We start from the raw sequence: 24,906 nt of genomic DNA on the forward strand, positions 1-24,906 counted from the left end.
TGCAGAGTAGCATTGATGTTTTTATGAATCTTTCTTTCTTTTTGATGCATTTTTCTTTGTTTGATAATTTTTTTTATTTTATTAGAAATAAAACCGTTGTTTGAAATTAATACTGTTGGAAAGACCAATTCTTCCTCTATCATTTGATACCCTACACTTTAGCATCAATTATAATTCTTTGGCAGGGAAAAAATATTTCCTAGACTAGCCAAAAACAACCGATTTTTCCGCGGTCACGAAAGTGTTAAAGCAAAATCAGATGCTGAACTGGCCGGCATTTACTACCGAGAAATTTGAAACTCTGGATTCATTAGTGTGTCTTGTAGGCATACAGTGGTTGCGCTGAGAGCTTTTAATTCGTGCTCACACACACAGTTTCTAATATATGAGCAGGAATCAACCTGGAGGTTCTGCTAGCTGAGAGCCACTTCCAAATTCACTGGCACCTGCCAGGTCGATATTTATTGCCACATGGCAATATTGGCTGTCTGTAATTGGCATACACTATTTTGGGCATGTCAGAGTTGCCTGGTTTGGGCATGTCAGAGTTGCCTCCGCGCAGTACTGATACTGGCGGGTTTACAACTGCTAAGTGTTGATTTGGTAATGAAAACGCACTACTACAAATGTTTCAAGACATGCGAGAGGCACTGCTGTATGCCTGGGAATGTGGGAATTAAGGCTCAGCGTTGAATTTGTCTTTGTTTGTGACATTTGTTTGAAAAATAACTTCTGTGCATGTGACACTGTTTGCATTAAGACATCATTTAAGGTCCGCAATGCCTAGAGCACTAGCCATGTGGGTGGTGGATGTGGCATTATGCATGATGTGCGAAACACCAAGGGAAAAAATATTTCATCTATTATCGTGAGCTTCTCTGTGACGAGCAACAGGCTACGAGATTGAAGAGAGCATGCGCTTGTAAATAACACAGGCCACACACAGGCACAGTGGCAGTGCTACTTTGGTCAAGTTCTAGAGGCATCAAGGCTGCCCCTTGTCTTTACAGATCAGGCTCCACAACCAGTACTGTATTTTGTCACTACTTTCTATACGACCTTCAGAATGTTCATCAAGATAAACAACAACTGACAACATGTGGTACCAATGCAAATGAACTATTGCAACTTTGAACTCCCCCTAGGAGTCCCACAAAAACACAACCTCATTCTGCTGCCCGCCAGAAGCACCGGCTAGGTGAACTCCATCACAAAGGTCACCTGACATCAGCCAACAAAGGGATTGGATTGGCCTCCAAGTTTGGCATTCAATTGCCAAGCATCATGTTCCCCACTATGCAACACGGAACAGGTTAGTCAGAGTGGCTGGCTGGGAGTCAAATATTTGGAGCATGTCCATAATGTCAGAGGCCGTGTTATGTGTTTCACTTTTGGGATGTCTGTAGTGTAAGTGTGTAGCGCATATGGTATGGGTGGATGGAAATTAATGAAGAAAGAGTCAAGTGCAGCATAGCAGTTAAGCAACTGACACAGTCTGTACCTGAAACAGACGCAGTAAATAGAAAATGCAAGACCTTAAGTCACCTTTTCAAACATGGGGCGTAGCCGGAGAGCCACAGTTGTGATGAAGCTTCCAACATCATGCTGATCAGCGTGACACAGAAGTGTGGCAAGTCCGTTGATAGCTTCCAGCATGATCTTCTGCTCTGTGTCATCCTTGTCATCAAGACCACTGATCATGGCAGATAAGACTGTGCTGGAGTAACGATGAACCTGCACAACACCCAAAAATTGTGTACTGAGTGCAATTCTGAGAGGCTACAAAAAACATTAAATTCATGGGATTATATCAGAATACCAGTTTCCTACGGAATAAAATCTGCACTAACATAACTCACTCTGTTCTTGTTGCCAACTGGGCTTAAAACACTTAATCATAGCGACAATGAAGTATATTTTGTGCATGTGGAGTTCAATGCTATCATGCTTAAGTGGTAAAGCCAGTACATTTGCCTTGCAGGTGCTTAGAGGCATGCATGCACAAAACATCCCAGGCGAAAAGTAAACTACAAGCTGCTGCAATGTAACTTCAAGTACCTAAAGATGTACCAAGATTGAATATGCTGTAATTGATGCATATAAGCTGAAAGCAAACATACATACACTCCTTTTAAGACAAATCCTTTAATGTGAAACCTTCAATATTCTGAACACTTGGATGCACCTGCATTGTTTTCCACAGGCGCAATGCTGAAAAGCTTAAAATTTCACTTGTAGGGAGCAGGTAAGGGGGTGTCGCAACACTTGTTGAATGAAGTAAGAAAATGTCAATGATCTGTTGACAATCTGCCCCAAATGCAAACCAAGTACTATTTTGCTGCATTCAGTAGGGAACCCATAGTCCTGCATAAAGAGTCACGGACTCTATCCTGCAGATTATAAGGCCCACTCTCTTACATTCCACCTATAAAGTCACAAACCAGACCTGCATGAGAGCCCATAGATGTAAGCCATGGGGGCTGTCTATTGGTAGTCCACTGAGTAGTTGCTCGTACATCTTGCCTTTGCTTTCACAACCCTAGCCAACTGTCAGATGCGAACCTTGGACGGTTACCTTAAGGGCTCCATGGAAAGAAGAAAACAGCAACAAGTGGGGCACTGGTACTAGCACTGACTCAGCTGAAAGGTGTGTTGAGGACGACTGGAAAAAGTAAATATTGTGCTGTTCATATCTCCATTGTTACTAGTTTTTTCTCAATTTCTGTGAGAACAGCAGACTTCTGCGTGGTTAAGTCGAATTTTTCATTTGTTCATGCCAAACTGGCAGCCACCACTAATACCTGCAACTCCACTCAGCGACAGGTCTGGATCAGCAGATTTAGGGGAAACGACTGCACAAAAGGCAAATGATGTTCCTGTGGCACAGAATCTGCTAACACATGAAAGCTGCAGGGTTGACACGATAGAAACAATAATTGAGCATGTTCTCAATATGCCTCTGCAGCTGGGGAGGACACTGTCAAGAAGCCTGAAGAACCAGCTTCACAAATGACACATGGCATGAGCTCATAAATGAAGGAGGCAGGTGGTAGCAATTAAATTACATGTATTGAGGACAAGAAATAGCCAATGTTTAGCTGCAGTGGCTCGAACTGCATCACAAGAGCAGAGTACAGCTACTCAGGTTCCACAGTGTTCCCGAGTCTCATTCATTACTTTTCATGGCTGGGACACACTCTTCAAATGCCAACCACTACACGAGATAAAAAAAAAATGGCAGGAAGTGGAAGATGGAAGCTTGCGATGAAAAAATCCGTAAACAGGGGGTGGGTGCTCGAGCCGACGTTTCGACAAGTGGACTTGTCTTCTTCAAGGCTGGAACTGCTGTTTACGGATTTTTTCAACCACTACAGCAGTTATTTAACTTCTTTATATTGCCTGACTCCATAAAATTTATATCAGCAAGGTTTTATTGTAGTTTGCTGGGTCTAAGCTACGTGATGTGGTGGCTGTATTAAAGTTGTGCTACAGGAGAATGAAAAAAGAAAAAAAGAAGGTTGTCTCTCCCATAATCGAGAGTAGATGTAAGCATGAAATGGCTACCGGCAAAGCAGACTGTTCGGAGAGGATACTAGCTACAATCTTAAAATGGTTACAGTGCATGTTCACAAGGGCGCACACCATGAACTACAGCCAAACCTGCATATATCGAACTTAAAAAATAATGGGGAATTAGTTCTATGTATCTATAATGAAAAGACTGGGCTACAAGCGGTGGTTGCGTCGTAACAGTAGCAGCAGGAACTGGACGGGCGCGGACAGCGTTGCAGCTAAAGCACGGACTAGGCAGCTCCAGCTCGTGCCTCGCGCAGGGCTGGCGATGTGGCTGCAGCGCTGGACATTCCTCTTCACTACTCGCGCAGGGCTGGCGATGTGGCTGCAGTGCTAGACATTCTTCTTCACTACATATCATATAATTTGATATAACGCTCTTAAAATTTTACTGTATTTTCAGTGCAAATTTCGGTGTGCAAGTTTGCTTCATGGCACTGCTTCGAGATAACGCAAGGAAGGCAGCTTCAAGGCAATACGCAGGGACGTTTCTTTCTTATTTTTCTGCGGTTTGTAGGCAGGGGTGCGCGTTATATGCAGGGGAGAGTTATAAGCAAGAAAATACAGTTTCGATGCAAACTGCGCCTCAAAACATCACACATGGCTGTGCGTAGATGTCGGACGCCGGAAATCCACATGGGCCCTAATGTCGGCCTTGTCCTTCAATCGTACTCAGCGTGCTTCTTGGGATGCTGTATGCAGTGGCAATGTCAGGCTTCTTTTTTTCACATTCGACTGTGTTGATTATCGCCAGCTCTTCTGTTTCACGGCAACTATCACATTAACGAAGAGAGTGGAGAACCAGGAAGAGGCAAACAGAGACCGCGCACGACGGGCTGATGGGCACGACGACAACGAATCGTGGGAGAAGGAATGTGATGGCAAGCAGTAGTTTTTACTTGCTCCACACCGCTCGCTCTCCCAAATGCATGCGGGAAAGTCTCCTTCCGTGAGCAGAAGCTGACCCCTTGTGAGGGAAAGCCAACTTCTTGGTGAGTTTCGCGCTGCCATATGTTTGGTGTATGAACTGTTCCGGCTATTTTTGTCCGATGTAGCCATGGATTTTTCCTATGCGTTTATGTTAACCCCTTAAAGGGGCCCTGCAACACTTTTCGAGCATGCTCAAAAAGCGCTGCCGATCGGTAGTCGAGGCTCCCGAGAACACGCGAGCCGAATATTATAGCGATGAGCACGGCCTGGAATTTACAATAAATTCTCAAAGTCAGCTGAAAATCGCTCCCTCTTCTCTCGACAAATGATGTATTAGTCCGCAAAATATGACGCGACTGTCGGCAGTTCCATCATTGGCTGATGTTATAATCACGATAACACCCTCATTATTACTTTCGTTGTTAATTTTGAGTTCAATAAGTAGATAATATGTATGTTTATATTCTGTTATCGCGTTAAAAACACCGAACAAACATTAATATTAGCACTTCCGGTCTCACCGACAGCTCGTCTGCTCGTAGTTACGTGGTTCCGTTTTCTTCGCCAGGCGCAGTGCCGAAAACGTGAATATTTCTGTGCTTTTGACCATCGCCGGTTGCCGTTGAGAGTGGCAGCCGTTCGAGTGTTGCCTCGTCAGCTGGGAACTGCATCGTCGGCACGTTCTCACGACCGACCGAGGCAGGGGCGCAGCGTGTCTCCGATAACAATGCTGGCGTCCGGTAATGGCGGCGCTTCGGTGTCGTCTGCCAGTGCCGTCTTACGAGGCGGTGTATCGGAGTATGGGCCGAAACCGATCTCAGCTGTCATTCGTTCCAAACGAGCGCGCAGGTTTGCTTCCATGGTTGGCAGAGCGATGAAAACACTACGGTGTTCGAGGTGCACACCCAACATTACCAAACCGACGCGCAGTTTTCAAGCACGCGCGATACACAGTGAGATCGGCTCCGCTCGACGAGAATGCCGCAAACCGACCGGAAGTGGCGGCACAGACCACGTGGTTGCGCCCAGACGTCAGAGAGAAAAAAAATGAAGAAAAAAATTCCCCCGGCGCCCTTGGGCGAAGCCTCGCTCCTCTGCGCTCCCTCCCTCGACTCACTGCCTAGCTTTCCGCGCGCTCGCGGCGTTGAGTTGAGGGAGAAAGCTGCGGAACGTGATCTCTATAATTTGGTAACACCACTTAGACTTGACGGATTCGAAAAATTTTTGCGGCATATGACTCGTGAAGAGTCATACGTCAATAACGAGACTATTCCAATATAACTAAGAAAGGTGTTGCAAGGCCCCTTTAAGTGCTTTATTTTTTTGAAAATTTCCCAACCAAAAGTGCCTATTTTTTTATTGCTGATTTCGAATCTGATTGTACTAAAAAGCAGCTTGTCAATGTTGAAAAAATATTTGTACCACATACTTAGTCAAATCAAAACACGGAATAACGCAAGGGGGCCTGTTGCAGCTCCTGCACCAAAAGCGAGTTTCCTTTCTCAATTTTTTCCCGTTTTCTCCTCGCTTCCGAGAGAAAACGAAGCACATTTGAAGAAACTGCTGAATATATTCCATAAGGTCATCTGGCAATGACAAGTTGAAAGTCTTGTCTGGAATGGCCAAGAATGGAAAGCGAGGAGGCTTCACAGGAGGATTGTCCGCATCAAGCAGGATCCACTGGCGAGCACTCGCGATGTTCGCTTTTGAGCTGTTTTCATAATCACCGGAGAAGATGCTCAATTCACTGCCTTCGCTGTCTTCACTTCCGAACACAAGATAAACATCTGTATCCGAATGATCACCACTCGAAAAAGATGACGAAAATGGAAAGGCTCTTTTTCGTGTTGACGAGCCAGTTATGCATGGGTGGCCGCCACGGCAAGCCATCTTTTCATACAAAAACCGCGCTCTTTCCGCAGGAGAAAAATAAATTGCCAAGTAAATGCTGCCATCTGGTGGATTACACGCAATCTAAGCTGTAGAAGAGCGCCTCTTGTCCTGAACGCTAGAGGGGAGTACCTATTCCGCTAGGACGAGCTCTGCTCGTCCAAAGCAGTTTGGGGACAGTTTGGGCAGGACGAGCTCTGCTCGTCCAAAGCAGTTAAGGGGTTAAAGCACTGGCGTGTTCGAAAACAGTTTGATGTAAAGAATAATTCGACTTACACAAGTTCGATATAGTCAGGTTTGACTGTACACCACACTAGACTTTGCACTGGTCCATACGGACGTCACTGTTTCCTGTCACTGTGCGAGATAAATCTTGTGCTCTGCTTAGCACATGGGGCCACGACATGAAACCTTGCTGGTGCGTCGCACACAGTGTGGTGCCATCTCTCGAAGGAGGCACCAAGCCGCACCGTAAAACTGTTGCCTTCGCGATTAGCTCTGGCTGCATGCCGTTTACTCGCCAGCCACTGGCATTTACCAAAAGAGAAAGTGTATGGTGCCCTGTATCTGCCTTTGGAACGTCGCTATTGAAAATTACAAAAAAAAAGCTTCAGTGTACTAGAAGTTACAGCTTCAGTAATAGTGTGAACAAACACTAAGAAGAGCTCTGAAGCAATATTTTTTTGTAACTTGCTTGGGCCATAATTAGTGTATGTAATACGGCCCTGTACGAATGGTTGGTGACCAAAGACCATATTTTCTTAACTTTTTGACTGGTTGCCCAGATGTCTTCAGTGCCTGGATGACCTTGTTTGAGTGCCCAGATAACTGCACTGCTTTTTGACTCAAAATAACTAGAAGGCCGCTGACAACGGGCGTAAAAAGCATTTCATGTTTAACCCTTTGCGGCCCAAAACCTTTTACGGTTTTACCCCTTCCGTCTGTTCGGGTCCGAAAGTAAAAGACTCAAAGCTCAAGTAAAATAAGTTTACTTACTCTTATACAGATGGTGCATAATGTAGTGTGAAAACACGCGTGTGAATCAACCGTGAAAAACTTGTCCAGCATTGCTCGACCATGGACCGCAAAAGGTTTAAAAAAAATTACACCATCTCCCACTCAAGGGAACCATGAGGGGATGCGAAGCAGCATTGGGGGCGCACACCAAGTTTTCGTTATGTTCACTCGGCATTTCCATTAGTGTGAGAGGTTTGTATTTAACGTTATCATTACGTTGTGTTTGTGCGTTGCTTTCTGTTAGCGCTTTCCGACGCTGACGCTTGGCTTCGACGTTGACGTTCCGGACCTTGGGGTTTGCAGCTCGATGTTGACGTTTCGCTTGCGCTTCCCTGGCCCGGAGTTCGGGATCACCTTGCCTGCGCAGCCGTTTGCGTTTGGCATTGCGAGCCCTGCGCTGCTGCTCCGCGTCGATCTCGATCTCGGCAGAGGTTGGAGTGCTGCTGCAACTGGCGCGACGTTGACGTCACAACTCATCTGAACGGGAGCAAAGCGAGAATGACGGAAGCCGACCAAGCGCCCGCGCTGATGTCCACATGAAATGAGGGAGGGAGAGGAGAGAGTGGGTTACAGGCTGTATTTGGCTGCGGCACGGCTGCATCACGTGGTAGGAGGCTGCGCCGTGGCTGCAGTGCGGGGAAGGAGAGGAGAGAAGGCGACTGAACACCTGCGTAGAGGAGGAGAGTGGGAGACAGAGTAGGCGCATCCGCAGTGGAGCGCGGACACCACCACCGGACACAGCCCTGAGCAAAAGTTGCTTCGCATCTAAAAACCCTCCGAGGGCATGCGCTGCAAATCTTGCTTGTGCATCTCCCGATGAGTGAATAAAATAAGCAGCAGGACGTGGTATTGAGTTGGGCCTTGACAGATGTGGTGTGGTGTGGTGCTAATGAGAAGGGTTGCAAGGTTGTAAGAAAAGTGACGATCCAAACTGATGGCCCCGAATGGTTGCAATGGTAGCAGAAAAACCATTCCAGGATACCCAACATGCAATCAAAGCACAAGCAATGGACACACTTCTACTGTCAGCTAGGGGAAACACTTCGTGCCATCACATAAACAGGTGATGCTGGTAACAGGTAGGTGCAACTGCCTGACAAAGGTTGTGATACCAGAACGTCCACGCAAATGCTATAGTCAAAATGCTGGGATTGTGGAGTGAAAAGATAAGGTGACACAATATGGAAGTGCATCTTGGACTGCTGGCAATGCGAGGCAGGGGCACAACGGAACACATATGTCCTTGTTATTTTCTGAAGGAAAGAAGATAACTTTTAAGGGCTTGTTTTTCTTTGTTAGACACAATATTAATGAGAACTAACAGACAATAATGCCAAGGAAAGTATAGGGGGTGTTATCTGTAGCAATTAGGATACATAAGTGTGAAGAAAGTAAAGTGGACAAAAAGATAACTTGCTGCCGGCAGGGACCGAACCTGCGACCTTCGAATAACGTGTCCGATGCTCTACCACTGAGCTACGGCGGCGGTCATCCTCTTGTCCACTTTATGGGGTATATGTGTGCATTTAAACCTAGGAGTGTTAGTCAGCGCCAATCACAGCCATGGCAGCGAGTGTGGAACACTCTTTTTTTCTTCCTGTTGGCGTCATGCAGCGCATGATCTAGTTATTTTCTGGTCATATGAAGATCTGAGTGACAAGATACTGCACAGCACGAATCCAAGGGTGTGACAGTCCACGTAGCAAGGCTAAACAACGCGACAAAATGCATATGGAACGAAAAGCCTCAGAGAACCAGTTGATGTACTGCAAATAAGTGAAACTGAGCATGAGGGTAATGCGACTTTACACAGGCAAGCAATCCAGGTTATTAGAGCATATTGGTGATCTGCGTGTCCTCACGTGCCATGGCAAATACCGTTAAGCCAATGATGGTAGGGCTCGCAGTGCATGTTATGACAAATGGAAGAAAGTGGTGGTGATATTGGCAGGCCCTTGCACGTGAGCTATGCCCATAGTGAATTCAGTGATGTATACTAGGTAAAAGTATTTACAAGACAAGAACTTTGATGCTAGCTGACATGACTAAGCAGCATTTGAGCTCAGATTTGAGCTCATGCCTGAAAGTGCGACATTGAGTTTTGGCAGCTGAAAGTATGTGAGAGAAGAATAAGAAGGGTTTGCCAATCACTAAAAAACTGCTGAAGGACTGCTCCAACTGCAATATTTCACGTGGCTGAATAGGGCATTGGTTTTAGGGTGTAAAAGCAGGATAGCCTTGGATAACTTTGATGTGAGGATGCCAAAACATTCCAAGGCTTTGGAAGACCTGGAAAGCATCGATTACTTATATGGTATGCATTTGAGCATGTCTATCAACAGTCAAATCATCATGGTGCATCCCAAAATAACATGTAAAAATAAATTTAGGAACACAAACTCGTGCAGCTTGAGAATAGACAATGACTGTGCTAAATCTTGAATCGCATTGATCTTGGTTCATAAAGGTTGGATGCCTTGGCATTCAACATGCATTCAACACCAATTTCGCACTTGGCCTTGCTCACTATGAGGTCATAGTCGGTGAGACGCTGAAACAGTTGCCCACTGGCTTGAAGCAAATGAGAAGCTGTTTGTTCATCCACCTTCCATCCCATGGTCTGGAAGATGGATACACAATGACATTCTCAAACTCGTGTCAGGACATTTTGAGACAGTCAGCAGCTAGGTAATGCAGGTGAGTACGCCTAAGAGGCTCAGTAGTGATTATGTGCTTAGTGACCAGTGTACTTTACAGGAAGGAGGAGGTTCGAAGGGTGTAAGAGTGCTAGAAAGTCGGCCAAAAGCTGGTTGTAGATTATGCATAGAAAATGGGGGTAAGCAGCAAGCAAAGACTTCAAAACTGTGCCTTCAATGGTGAAGCGGATCACAGCATCAATGAGTTGCTTCGGCTGCCCGTTGATAACAAGGATCTAATGTTGCAGGAAGTCTTCAGAGTCAGGCACTCTTCAGACTCGGGGTGAGGCTAAGAGCCCATTCACCATAGATCGCAATCAAGGTCTTCTTAACAGTGTACCTTTTCTTTTTTTCAATCGAAAGTGATTTCTTTGCTTACATTAGGCCTGTTGCACCTTAGAGAGAGAGAGAGAAACAAACTCTGGATAGTTTGTCTGTACCCTTGTACCCTTGTCTTCCATGTCCATTTTGTCACATCCCCAGCTAGGTGTAGCCCAGTGCTCATCGTTACGGAGCTGTATCATTTGCAAGTTATCTACATGCCTTCTCTCCCCCCATCTGCCCCTTCTATCTTGCTTGAAGATTACTTTCACCCTCTTGTTGGCCTTCTCTGGGCATATGATGGCATCCTGCGAGTGCCCTGCTCCACTTTCTCAAACAATGGCATGATGTGCAAGAGCTTTTGCACATTACAGACAGTTAGTAATTAAGGTAATGCTTTCATTAGTTGAACAAAAATTAATTCTTTTGCAAAATGTTTAGTTGTTTCTTCCTCAGTGTTCTGCTATGATTATGATTATCACTTTTATTAGCCACTGTTTCCAGCTCCCCTACTAATTCAAATGAACTAGTCTGGAAAAATGTGTGAGAACATTTCCAAACTTTGTTTTTCAGTCTTCAAAATATTTGCTGCCGAAAGTGGGGTTGCTAAAATTTGTTATCAGTCCCTTCTGGGTCCCTTCATGTTTGCCTAAAAGGAAGTTTATGGTAGCAGATATTTTTCAATCAAGTATAGTAAACAAAGAGGTCCTCCAACAGCTGAGCAGAAATCAAACCAGCAAACCTTTAAAACACAACTTTCAAACATGTCTCCATAAGTGTGCACATGATGCAACTGTGGAACTGTGACAAAATCCCCTCTGTGGGCACACATTGAAACACAGTCAAGAATGCACACACGTAACATGAAATAATAAATTAGTAGACAATGCATTAAAGGGGCCCTGCAACACTTTTCAAAGCAACCATCGAATGGCTTCATTAGAGGAGTTTATTGCCTCCCGAATCGACCACCACAAACATTTTTAGAATCCGTGAAGTACGAGCGGAGTTACGGAGATTTGTCACATGCTGTAACTGCTTTCTTTCTCCTGCTTCGATGAGCACACTGGAAGGGCGGGATGGCATATGGGAAAGAAGTTACGTCAGGCGCGCGTCATGACCTTGAGTACTTTTTCTCTTTTTTCTTCGAATGCGCGGCTTACTTTCAGGTGATTGCGAGCGAGTGTGCGGGCACGTGGCGGCTTCGGTAACTATGCAGCTCATGATGCTCAAATCAGCCAATGGCCATGAATTTGGGTATATGGCGCGGTCATTTGGGTATGTGGCATCATTTGTAGAAAGAAGAGGAAACGATTGCTAGCTGACTTTGAAAATTAATTGTAAATTCCAGGTCGCGTGCTGTGCTATAATGTTTGGCTCGCGTGTTCTCAGGAGCCTTGACTACCGATCGGCAGTGTTTTCTGACCGTGCTGAAAAAGTTTTGCAGGGCCCCTTTAAGCAACATAACTCCATCTGCATTTTAGAATAACAGAGAGCTCAGCTAGTAGTTGGTAAGTATTCATTCTAAAAAGACAGGGCGTGCAAACACGGACACAAGAAAGAAGTCAGGACACTACAAACGCGTTTGTGGTGTCCTGACTTCTTTCTTGTGTCCGTGTTTGCACGCCCAGTCTTTTCAGAACGACTTCCATCTGCAGAGGACACTGGCACACACTTTCCTTATCACAGACTTCACAGGTGTGCATTTACATGCACAAAAACACACACAAAAATGTTGTGTAATTGATTAGAAAGAAAAACTCCAAAGCACCTATGAAACAAGGTCCCTTCTGGCAAATTTCACATTTTAAATACTATCAATAAATAAACTACAAAACTATTAACAAAAACGTACTACACCAGCACTACCCCAATGTGAAAAAGAAAGTGCTGCCACAAAGCTTTTATACAGCATCATGCATTACTAGCATACATGCTGTGATAACACAAACAAAAAAAGCAAACAACCAAGCAAGCAAATAAGGTAACTGCCTGAACTCCTGTATTTTTTGTGACTCTGAACAAAAATGCTGAGGTTTCTACATATTTTGATAAAACGATACATGAAATAACCCAAAATTCTCGGCATGGAAGCAACTTAGTATGAACATTTAATAGGCAAAGGACAATTTTTGGTCTTGCAATTGACTGTAATGTTGAGCCAAATACTCTTGCTGAACACAAACACAACTATTAATTAGGAATGCAAGGTAAGCTCTTAACATAAGGCACAAAGTGCACTGGATATTGATTTGAAAAGGTACTGTATACAGCATAGCACAATGTAAACGAAGTGGAACATGAGCAGGCACTATGAGAGAGTAAGATTATTTTGTCTTAATTATAAATTCTAGGTGTATAATATAGCAAAAACAGTGCTGAATAGCAGTGAAGGCTGAAACTTGTGTGACACATTTGATGCTTACAACTGCTGTCACAACAGAAAGCAAAATGCTGCTGCAATGCGCAGGGTGGCAAGCGTGCTACAGGTGGAAACATGGCTGCTTAGCCATGGGCACCGCGAAACAACTTACCCCCACTGTCCGCAGTTCCCCTAATCCATGCTTCCAGGTTAAAATGCCAAAAGCAGAGAAAATGAGCACATGATTAAATTAGGGTGTAAAGATCACATATAGAAATCCCAAAAAATGGCTACCACAAGCCTGCATTTGCCCAGAGCTGTTCATGTGGCCAGCAATCATATTAAAAGCTGGAAAACTGTGCCTGAAATAATAGTGCTGCCATTCATCCACAAAGCCTACAACATCTGCGTTTCATTTATAAGTGAAAGAAAAGAAGAAATACAACAAGTTACCTAGTTCTCAGAGAACTAGTATTTATTAGTATCTTTACCAACAACAAACTACTACAAGAGGAAGGTGAAGTTCCTGGTTCACACCACTATAGTACTAACAAGTTTCTCGTAGATGAAGAGAAACCACAAAGAGCTTCTTCTACATTATAGTCAGTGGCAAGCCATGAATTCAAGAGAGGTTCCTCCCACAAAAGCATGGTGTACCTCACTCTCCATGACCACACCACGGCCAGACATGAATAACCAAAACAGGAAAGTGCGAGAAGGCAACTCGTGCACAGCAATACAAGAGACTTCGAAAAGGAATTAAGAGCAAGATTTTCCTGACTTCATTTGACCATGACATCCTTGCCCCTTCCTCAATAATACTAACAAGATGTCTATTGAAGACATTGCCTGTTTCACTTGAAAAAATGAACTCATCCCTCCAAACTGAGGAACCTCATATGTGGGGCTAGTGATTACAAAGAGAAGGAGGGAGAAGGAATAATGTGAAGACTAAGTTACTTGTGTATCTATGCAATGTTCCAACCGAAGGGAACTAGCTGCTGAAACCAAAGGTGGCACAGTCGAACCTGGATACGTAGAATTATTCTCTCTATCAAACGGTTGTGACATTTCCTTCAAAATCCCATGCAAAAGTACAGCTACACACACCTTCACATTCTTATATGTAGAATGCTGCACTGCACCCCTGAAAATGAGCTTCTGTTAACTGGCCTGCAATCACTTTAGTCGCTGTAATTATTCATGCCGACGAAAAGCCACTCCACCTCGAACACCATGAATCTGCCAGCGATTCAAACAACACAAACTAGGCAAGTTTTGCTGCATGCACAAGGCATGAAGTGGAGGACTCTGAATTGATTTTAATCACCTGGCATTCTTTAATGTATTTTCACATTTTTGCCTCTATCAACAAAGTGCTGAGGAAAAGCATGGCATAAAATATGGTAATCAGCAAGGTTATCAACATAAAAGGACACCACACTAAAATGTACATTAAAATTAAAGATTAAACCTAATGTAGATAGCAATGTACCTGTAAGCCGGCCCACAACGAACTCGGGAAATCCTTATACAAACGGTTCACGGATATCTGTACACAGAAAAATTAGATGAATGAAGAACTGAAGACTAATTTACTCTGAAGACTAATTTACTAGGCCCAATCCAGAAGATCAGTCACATTTGCCAAGACGTAACATGTAACTGTTTTTGGCATCCTGGACTGTGTGAGACGGGACCCAAAGCCACAAGTGCAGTTGAAGACTATGGTGAGCTTGCTGCTCTTTAGGAAAAACTTACCAGCATTGCTGATGCTGCGCCCCAAGAGTCTGGTTTGATGATTTTGTTACGGTTCACGATTTTGTCATGGTCAATGGCCTCTGCTAATAATCTCCAATTAACCCTGCCCTGTGCGAGTCGACGCCATTTTATTCCTGCAAACTAGGGGTGTGCGAATAATGAAATTTTCTAATACAAATCGAATATTAATAAGGCATAAAACTGCCTTTAAATATCGAATCGAATATCAAATATGTATTATCACCATCAGCCTATCTTATGTCCAATGCATGATGATGGCCCCTCCCAATGATATCCAATCCCACCCTGTCCTACGTGAGCTGATTCCATTTTATGCCTGCGAATTTCTTTATTCCATCCCTCCCTCCACCTAACCCTTTTCTATCCTCAGCCACATGTCCATTGTTAAAATGCAAAACGAGAAGTAACAATACCTCTCATTACTGTTTTTTAAAAAATCAACGGCACTGTATGTCATAAGGCAGCAGCCCATTGAAGATCTTTTTGGTAGAGCACTCATTACAAATTACCATCTAGGAAAAGTGTCTGCTTGACATGTTCACAAGATGAGTACTCTATGTGCTGTAACAACACGTCTGAAAGTGAAAAGGATTAAGCAACGTGATGCTCACACACTGCCTTTTCTTTTTATGAGCATTTCAACATTGTTTAAGTAACATTCTTGGTAGTTATTTTATTGTGTCTGTTCAGAGAATGCGAAAGTACAACATATACTGTATATAAGAAAGCTGTGCAATGAAGCTTCATGAAAAGGAAACCGCTCCTGTTGCATGGGCATGTAGGGCATTAGGCTGAAATGGAGCACAAAGGTAATGTGTGCGTCCCGCATATTTCTCAGTGATTACAGTAAATATCGCCAATTACCAAGAATGCAGCATAACTATGCACTGAACTATAGTATGCAGTAACCGTGAAGTACAACCTAACCGAAAGGGTACATATTAGCAATGCTTTACTTTGAAAATAAGAATACGTAGCGTTCGTAAGCCGTAACTTGTTCGAATATTTTAATCTGTCCGAATATTCGCCTCTTTATCCACATATTCGGCTGCAATCGAATATTAGAAAAAATTCAAATATGCATTTTTTTAATCGTGTATGCTTCGAATAAGGCAAATAGTTTATTCGTATTCAAAATTTCAAACATTCGCACACCCCTACTGCAAGCTCTCTGATTAGCAGCTACCTTAGTTATAATATTACGTGACAAAATACAAAGCACATAACATTAGGGTGACGGCATGCTTTATGAATGTCTCTTGTCAGGCACAAATTAGGTTGTACAAAGAGATGAAGCCTCAGGAAATGAGAACAAAGTGAAGGAATGCCTGACATAAAGCTAAGACAACAGTGAGCATTTAATATATATTGGAGTCATATCCCATTCGACATTACTAGTACAGTCAAACCCAACTATACTGAACCTGCTTAAATAGAATTATCCCTTATAGTATTGAACTACAGTGCAACCTTGGTGATACGAATCTCACGGGACCACCAAAAATATTCGTATCATCCGAAATTCGTATCACCAGAAAGCATGGAAAATTAGCATGCGACAAAAGAAAGCTGGAGTACATTTTCATTTATTGTTCTTCAGGGCCGCAGCAACGTCAGGAAGAACCCTGAATGATTGTCAGATAAGTTTTTAGATGTCGGCAATCATACCAGCACTTATAAATATACGGCCCGTATGCGCGTATTTAATTAATGAACCAGGTGTGTTGTGACCCGCGACAGCAGTAGCACCTTCGAGATTTTAGTATGCTTTTTTGCATGACACCGGAGTACTGCAGCGAAAGTAACAAAAGAAGCGCTTTGACGCGATGGATCAAGGCCACAAAATTACGAAACCATGGTCCTGGGTTATGATTTTGTTATTGCGGAGGTGTTGGGGATGTTTTTTCAGAGATTTACGGCCGTGCCTGAAAATGTGTGACCTCAACAGTCGCGCATGTTGACGTTGTGAGGCCCGACTCCTTCGCCAAGACCATCCTCTCCTTTTTTCGGTCCTTGTCCATCTTTTATAGGATGTCTGATGCACGAGGCAGGCACGTGTAAACACAGTACAATGACAGCAGCCCGTGTCGACGCGTTAGAAAAAAAAAAAGCATGGCGCTAATGTCTTCTGTAATCTAAACGCGAAGACACACAGAGGCACATAAGAACCTCAAAGATTCGCGCACACAATCTCGGAGGCCGTGACACATCTCTGAAGGTTTATTCTGACCGTAAGAAAAGTGTTTTTCTTACACCGTGATTCTGACGATTTGGAGGTGCGGCGCGCATGCCCACACTTGCGTTCGCGCGCTCGCACGTGCTTGGAGCGTCTTCTGCGACAGCGCGGACAGCACCTCTTCGTACCTGGGCGTTAGCGTATGTTCATGTCGCTGGGTGAAAATCTGTTTGCAACAACCGTACTCCATTACATTGCAGGCCAATGGACCTTGGCCGGGACCAACGAAAAATTCGTATCACCCCGAAATTCGTATGAGCTGTGATCGTATCACCGAGGTTTCACTGTATTTCTGAACACTGTAAAGTTACAATGAGAATATAAAGCATGAATTATGGTTACATTGAATAGAGATAGCAGTGACTCTTGGTAAATCGAACTTCAAGCAACGTAAAAATGTCCCAAAAGTTGGCTTTGCATTGAGGGGCAGGGAAAGCTGTGAACAAATCTCTACAAAGAGCGGCTTAACCTGGCAGAGCATGTGCGGCTTCAAGCAACTATCTACCGCATGTGCACCATGGCCGGCTGAGCACCCGGCACACCTCTAGAAAAAACGATCCTGACCTGCCAGCAGCTACTCGGAAGGTCTTAGACATGCCAACTTCGGCCTTTGAATTCATGACTTGCATGGCGGCTCCTGAGCTGTTACCCCCTGTGGGTGGCAGATACCAATGTTTATTTCCTGTCTTTATCTGAATCACTATCATATGGTGCCTTGTGAATCTTCGTGGTATTGTTTCATGCCATGCTCATGTGTTTGCTAGCGCAAAGCATAATAGTTTGCAGTTCACTGTGAAGGTGGCAATCACCACTTGAGTCGAGCATGGTTAGAAGTTGAACATCGTCGCGGCATACAAGATGCACCTTAACAATGGCCTTGAAAAATGAGGTGGACATAACAAGGCTAAAGTGGACAGAGGCCTGGTGCCAGCTGCACCCGACACATAGTATACAAGGACTTGTATGAAGGTGTCAATGCAGCTCTGAACAAGTGCTTTGTTGATATTAGGTTACACATCCCAATATCCGGCTTGTTGGAGTCTGAAGAAATACAGCTGCTCTCAGCGCACACGGAGACAGTCACGTGGTCGTGCAACAACACGTGTACGTTTATTAACCTCTGCTTTTACATACGGCGAGCTCGCCTGCCGAATCTAATACACTAGTAACACGCTACGTAACCTTATACAATGCTAATACAATACCCGGAAAACATAACACACACCCAAGACAACATGAGACATACAGTGCATTGTGAATGCTGCGTCGCCGATGTTCAACTCACCACGAGGGGCCCGCGGGAAACGAGCCCACGGACCCACCGTGGGAGACGTCCATCCACATCGCTACTAAAACCCCAAAGAGCTCGCTGCTGTTTTCTCTCTGCCGGCCTAGCTTCTCCTGCAGGCGGCGCTGCCAGTGCCACCGCGCTAACCTTGACCCGCGTGAGCACAGCGCCACTGCTCGCTCAGCGGCCGTTTAACCTAACTAGCCTATCTGCGAGACATTGTGCCATGAGGCGCAAACAGCTTTACAGGGGGTGATAGCACCCCCACAGGCTCTACGATGGAGCAAAAAGCCAAGTACAGTCTTCCCGGATTGCAACACGACATCAAAACTTTCAGTATAATGACTGATATGTGCAACTGCTCGATATCACCGTGTCATGTTGCTATGATGCTGGCTGCTAAAGGTGGCTCTGGTGTAAATGTCCTAGCTGAAATTAATCCAATATGACATGAACTGAAGACGATGGAAACGAAAGTATGTGCATTACTTAGCCCTAAATTGTCCCATTTCAATCCGTCAGGACTGTACCTAGCTTCTATCCTTAGCAGGAAGGGGCTTAGTGAAAAACACATTCTATGAACACCAAACACTGCTGTGAACAATTCAACCCAATTTTGTAGTCGTGCGCGGCACATAGGTTTACAAGCGGAGCATGAAGTTGCCACTTTCTCAAGTGTCCCCTGTTTATACAGAGGTTCCATCATCACTCACATCGGTGTGTGTGGTACCAGCTGCATGTCTTCAAACAGCAGATTACTGCTATTGGCTGATAGCTGACATATATTAGGAGCAGCATTGGGATCAGGTGCGCATCTTCCCACGGGGCATTGCCACGTGCCAGCGCCACACTCTATGGTGAGCTAAATTGCACAGTAGCAACACTAGTGTGCACAGGAATCACAACAGGAGAAGGGGATCGCACTTCATGATGCACGCTCAAAGTACGTAGACATACGTGCTGTACACTTTAGCCTTTTCTCAGGCAGTGACGATGCTAAAGCAAAAATAATTGACGTGCACTGACGTAGCTTCTTTCCCCCGTGTCATCCACCCCTGTGTAGCCTCCAGCAGTCTCATTGGGACGAGTCAAGAGAAAAAGTGCTTAAAGCATGCGACAAATCCCTATAACTCCGCTTGTTCTTGATGGAGTTGAGAAATTTATGTGGAAGTCGATTCGTGAGGCAATAAGCTCCGATGCTGAGGTCATTCGATGATTACTTGGAAAAATAGAGCAGGACCCGTTCAATAGATCAAAGGTCAACAGTTTTGCGACCATGGACCATGGTGTTGCAACCACAGAAAAACTTGAAAAAGATGATTATGTCACAGACACTGTAGACTTGAAGTCTAAAGGGGGAGAACAACAATAAGGATCCTTTGCCCACCTCCTCCGAGGTGATAGGCACACTTGCCCTAGTCCAGAGCTTCTACCTCGTTCCGCACTGTCCTTCCCTACATCATCATCAAAAGAACAGTGCCAGTTTTCTACATCCCGATTTGGAAGCGGTACAGGACATATTCGAGCACCCTCATGAGCTTGTCACATTAGACCACTTCGGAGTTAGCAGCGGCTTGGCGTGCGTGATTTCGTGTGTGCCTTCCACCCCTCCCACTCCCCCAGCCTCCTCATCAGTGAACTTCGGTCCTCCCTTTCCCTACTAAAAGAATTGATCTATCTATGTATTTACATGAATGTGGACGGTTGTCGCCTCGGCTGCTCACTCTCCTTGGATACAGTAATGTGTAGAAATATACATGCTGTACACTTTAGCATTTTCTCAGGCAATGACAATGCTAAAGCAAAAATAATTGACTATGTATTTTGTGCCAAAGTAAGGTGCAAAAGTAAGTCCTTATTTCAATAGAGTTTTCTTACAGATAGTATCTGCTTTCATATTGTCCAATTCTCTGGAAAATTATATCGAATGATGCCCTATATCAAATTAATGGGTGTTTCTCTACAAGCTCAATATAACCAGATTCGATTATATCTACGACACCAGTATAATACAGGGTGTTTCTTTTATGTTAATAACATTTTTTATATAGCATGAATCTAATCATTGAGCAGGATCACCTGAAGAGGCAAACATTAAAATGAAAATCAAAATGCCCTGCTTAATAATGAAATTTCACTATTCAACTTTCTAACTACTAATTACTCTAGCAAACATGTTGCACACAAAGTCGAACCAGTGATTTCACAAGGCACATCGACTTGTGACAAATTTTGAAACCAGCACCAGTTTTAAGATAAGCATTATACTTTAAAATATTCACTGTTGTTGGACATACTCTTTAACACAATGTTTTTTTTTTCTGCATTGAAGCCCCAAAATTACTAGAACAATGCATTTTGTTGCAAACTTAAGGAACTGGCATCATTCCGAGATTATGAGCGGCACTTGAAGTTTGTTTTATCCACACCACAGACTTCAAACAGGCACAGACGACAAGGATCAAAATGAGCACATGTCTCTCCAATTTTTGCAAAATAGTATATATAAGATGTGTCCAATATAGTAACGTGACACACTGATCAAGCTTTAAACAAAAATGGCAGCATCCATTAACCCTTTGAAACAAGTGGTGTACACCACTTGTTCTTGCTATTTGAATCGACTAAGGCTCAGAAAGAGCAAGATACATTGAGATACGTGAGAATAGCGACCAGAAATGGCAGTGCTGTCAATCATTTTGGCACAGAACGAGCACAGAATGAACGGAGGCCCCGTTCGTCTGTTCCGTCCGATAGAATGGATACAGAACGGTCTCCGGAAGACTTGGATTGGATCAAAACGTAAGCGCTAGGGCCGGAGAATTGAATTAGCCTGTTTGTTTCGGGCTTACTCCAATCCTGTGCCGATAGTTCGCGAAAACTGCAACCAGCTTCCCTCCACGGAACGACTCGTCAGATTGTGATGCCACCTAACATCCACACAAGACATTAACACAAATAAATTGTTAAAGTCATCGTGCTCTTCAGTTTCAAGCTTTGAAAAACAATGCCTGCCAATATCTATGTTCAGCTATAATAATTCTATATTTCTTCATGCATTGAAAACATTTCTGAATTCCCTCGCTCGCGTACTGGCTGTTTGCTCCCTTTCGTCCTCTCGTGACGTTTCATTCTGTTCTGTCACAAAATGCTTATAAAACGGGCCCCCTGCGCCAATGGAAAATGGACTTGCGGAAGAAAGCAGCAACAGGAATGTTAAAGATTTGCGTGGGCAACATTGATTCACCTCACCGCTATAAATTAATGTTTGGTGCACTAATACGACCCATTAAAGAAATCCCAAAATGAGCAGTGAAGCACCTGAATTCACTACTGCCAAAAAAGGCCAAAGCTATGCCATCATTGGTAAAGGTCCAGCTAAGCATGTTTTGGAACTTCTGAACAATATGCCCAAAAAGACCAAACCATCACAGATAGCAGGTGGTATTGTAAGCTTGTCACCAAGTTGCGAAATGCTATCAATACAAAGCAGCACAAAATTATAGTGTCCGTCTGCTGCATAAAGATGCACACTCAGCATAGGTGACGGCGACATCTGTGGCCTTCTGAGGCCACAGATGCCACATACTTTTTCTCCATCCCCCACAGACTACTCAGGTGGAACTTTTCATGAACTCTAAAAATGAATATGTCTAGTGATAGTCTATAAAAGCTTGACTGTTAGTGGTAAAAGTGTGTGGTCTAATGGCAAGTAGTCAGAGAAAGTACAAATTCCCAACAAAGCCTGATCACTTAAAGGCCAAGTGCAATGAAATTGTGCACACCTCAAAAAGTCATTTACAGGCAATCTAGCTCGAGATAATGCTGCCTGCCAAGTGTGGCCTTCGAAATGCAAAGTGGTTACCCAAGAAAAAAACTTGCCAACAATGCTATTTTTGATACCGAAACTAGAAAAAACGGCCCTCTTACAGCTGACCCTGCACTCCGAAGTATGTGATTCGTGGTTGCACCCCCCAGTTTTCTTTTTTTTTAGATGTTAACCAAAAAAAAACTATAAACATGCACCCTGAAGGAAATGTGGATAGATGCTCATAAAGGTTCTTGTGCACATTGAAGCGTTTCTCGAAGTAAAGGCTGCCCACTTCACACCTATCATCTCGTCTTACTGTCTTGGAGAACTCGCTGGTTCACAATAAATGATGCTGCTGGTTGATGCTTTGGGTATTCTTGCTTCACTGATAGACTACGGACAGTAAGACAGCGTTGTTTTGGATACCGATTCTTGGTTTGGCACACTCCCATGTCTACCGAAAGTGTCCATGCATTTCTGTAAACACTTGCTGACTACGACCAAAACTTTTATATTAAACCTGATGTAGCACAATTTGTTTTCTTAAAATATGTTTACGCGTTTGAATTGTTTTGAATCTACTAACAGTGTCAGGTGTACTGAGCACAACTAGGTTTTTGTGAAACTTTGCTGCTTTGACTACTCACAACTAAATGGCTCAGCTTTTGGAGCTTTGATTACTCGCACGTAGATGATGCAGTGAAGTTTAGCACTTCGCGGGGGCATCGTTTTACCAGTTTTACGCTACACTAAATCTATTTCGAATAGCATTATGCTATATCTTAGCAGCCTCCGTTTCAATCACTACCTCATCCTCTTCTCTCTTTCTTCCGCCTTCATCCCCCCCCCCCGAGTGTTTTGGTTGAGGTGTCCTACACAGAGACAGTTATTGAGCACTCTTCCCCCATTTTCCCTCCTTTTCCTCTCTACCTATACCAAGAATAATAAAGAAGAATCAGAATCACATCAATATCTTAGTATGTGGAACACGCCAATTCAAGCTTTTTACACTGTACTAGAACTATCCAATATGAATACCTCTTATCGCCGGCACTTCTCTGAACGCCGGTCCGGGCTTCCCGCTGTTGGGTTTGCACTGGCTGAATATTCAAGGCACTGTGTCGGGATTCAACATTCTTTTAATTTTCAATCGCATTTGGGTGAAGAGACACCAGTTGTCATCTTCGAAGTGTGCCATGCAAAGCACCGCACTCTTCAATAGCTCCCATTCCTTTTGTCTCACTGTGATTACCCGCAGCTTTCACAGCTTTACATTTTTAAGAAAAGCGTGAAAGCTGGTCCCAGCTGTGGCATACTGTTCCAGCAGCCTAGGCCTCACATTTCGTTGACATTGTACGACAAAAGAGTTGAAACTATTCTGAATTAGCCACTCGCAGAGGTAGTATGTCACGCAGAAAAAAAAGGAATATGGCTGCAAGGAGTTCTGCTTACGAGCGGCAGTGGGTTGCGAATTATGTCATTTCCGTTTGCGTCCCATTTGCCCTGGCACACCGCTAGAGCTCCGCATCGTCTGCTAGCTGACAATTAGGGCATTGATTATAATTTAAATATGTGACCACAAGATTTTACACTGTCATTATCACTACTTACCCAACTTATACTACGCATTCGGAGCCAATTCTGCCAAAGTAAAATTTCACTGCAGTTGGCCTTTGATGCTTGTTTCGTCATGGCACTAACCCGAACATTATGAATGCACCTTGAACAATATCATATGTGATGTAAAGTAATTAGAATTTAACAAGCAGAGCTTTTTTAATTGCAACACATTATTTTTGAATTTTCTTGTGAAAAATCTTTGCCTATGATACTGCATGCCCCCCGGTGATTTTTAAAAATTCTGTTAACAATAGAAAAAAGAGCACATATATTGGCCCTTTCAAGTAGTCAAACAAGTGTAATTATAAATGTGCAACATATGCTTCTGCACAGAGTTGTACTGGCCTCGCTAGTGCCATTAAGACTGGTTTGAGGCCTTGCAAGACAGCACATTTATGGCAGTTCCAAGTGCTCCTCTCAGCCATTGCAATGTTCAATACTTATGTCTTGCACAGATGTCAAACAAGTTGAAACTTCAGAGCGTTCCAGATATAAATAAATTGTTTCTATATTGTATTGATGGCACTTGAGAATACTGGCTCACAGTGCCTATTTCAATGTCCACCAAAATGCTGTCTCTAATCCCACAGGATGAAAATTTCAAACCACAGAGCTGGGAAACTGCCTGCATGATCATGCCTGTAACCTTGACAGGTGCGTCGATATTCATGGCAGCATTGATGGAAAGTGTAGAGAATGGGCTTACCAGATGCCCTTCAGCACGGCCTAGATGGGCAAGACTGCGCAGGCATAGCCGGCGCACAGCAAGACTGGGGTCAGCCAGGGAGCTCAGCAGGTGGTTCATGAGCGGCTCGGCCAGCAGGGGTGCCCCCTCAAACGGCTGGCTCAGCAGCTCAGCAAACAGTGCCAACACAGCCAGGCGCTGAGTCTCCAATGGGCTACTGCCAAGCCTGTTCTGCAGGCCTGACACCACACCTGCCATGTGCCAAGGGCACTGCTGGCACATAAGTCTGTGACCAGAGAACAGATGAGCCACTGACACAAAATTTTGCGGCCGAGATAGCTTGCGGGATCGATTCCTGTGAACATGCATATATCATCTGCAAAATATCAACCGCAAATATAGCTGGGAAGGTATTTTAAATGCATTTTGAAGTTTGTGTGAGCCATCAACAACCTCGTGCTATTGACACTCTCAAAGGTGACCTTCGGTGACCCCCTACTTCCCTCACGTGACCACGCTGCAACAAGTTATGATGACGTCATAGCTGCCATTTTTTTTTGCCGCATTCGCTCCAGCAGCCTACTTCTTGGCTGCTGCTCGCGAACCACGCGGAAGTGCGTCACAGTTCTGCATGCTAAGGTGATCGAGCGCTGCACCCGGTGGCTTGTCAATCTCGAAACCTAAACTGACAGTGG

General features: G+C 44.1%; 1 protein-coding gene across 1 annotated transcript in view; it reads right to left on the reverse strand.

The window, feature by feature from the left end:
* Window positions 1-24,906, reverse strand: part of LOC119371990 (maestro heat-like repeat-containing protein family member 1) — a 169,441-nt gene that overhangs the window by 24,985 nt on the left and 119,550 nt on the right. Inside the window, exons 31-32 of the mRNA XM_037642438.2 lie at window positions 24,233-24,497; window positions 1,546-1,734 (exon numbers count right to left, since the gene is read on the reverse strand). Of these exons, the coding sequence (XP_037498366.1) occupies window positions 1,546-1,734; window positions 24,233-24,497 (454 nt within the window). The remainder of the gene's footprint in view (window positions 1-1,545; window positions 1,735-24,232; window positions 24,498-24,906) is intronic.

Source organism: Rhipicephalus sanguineus, chromosome 1 (genome assembly GCF_013339695.2).
Source record: "Rhipicephalus sanguineus isolate Rsan-2018 chromosome 1, BIME_Rsan_1.4, whole genome shotgun sequence".
Classification (NCBI taxonomy): Eukaryota; Metazoa; Arthropoda; class Arachnida; order Ixodida; family Ixodidae; genus Rhipicephalus; species Rhipicephalus sanguineus.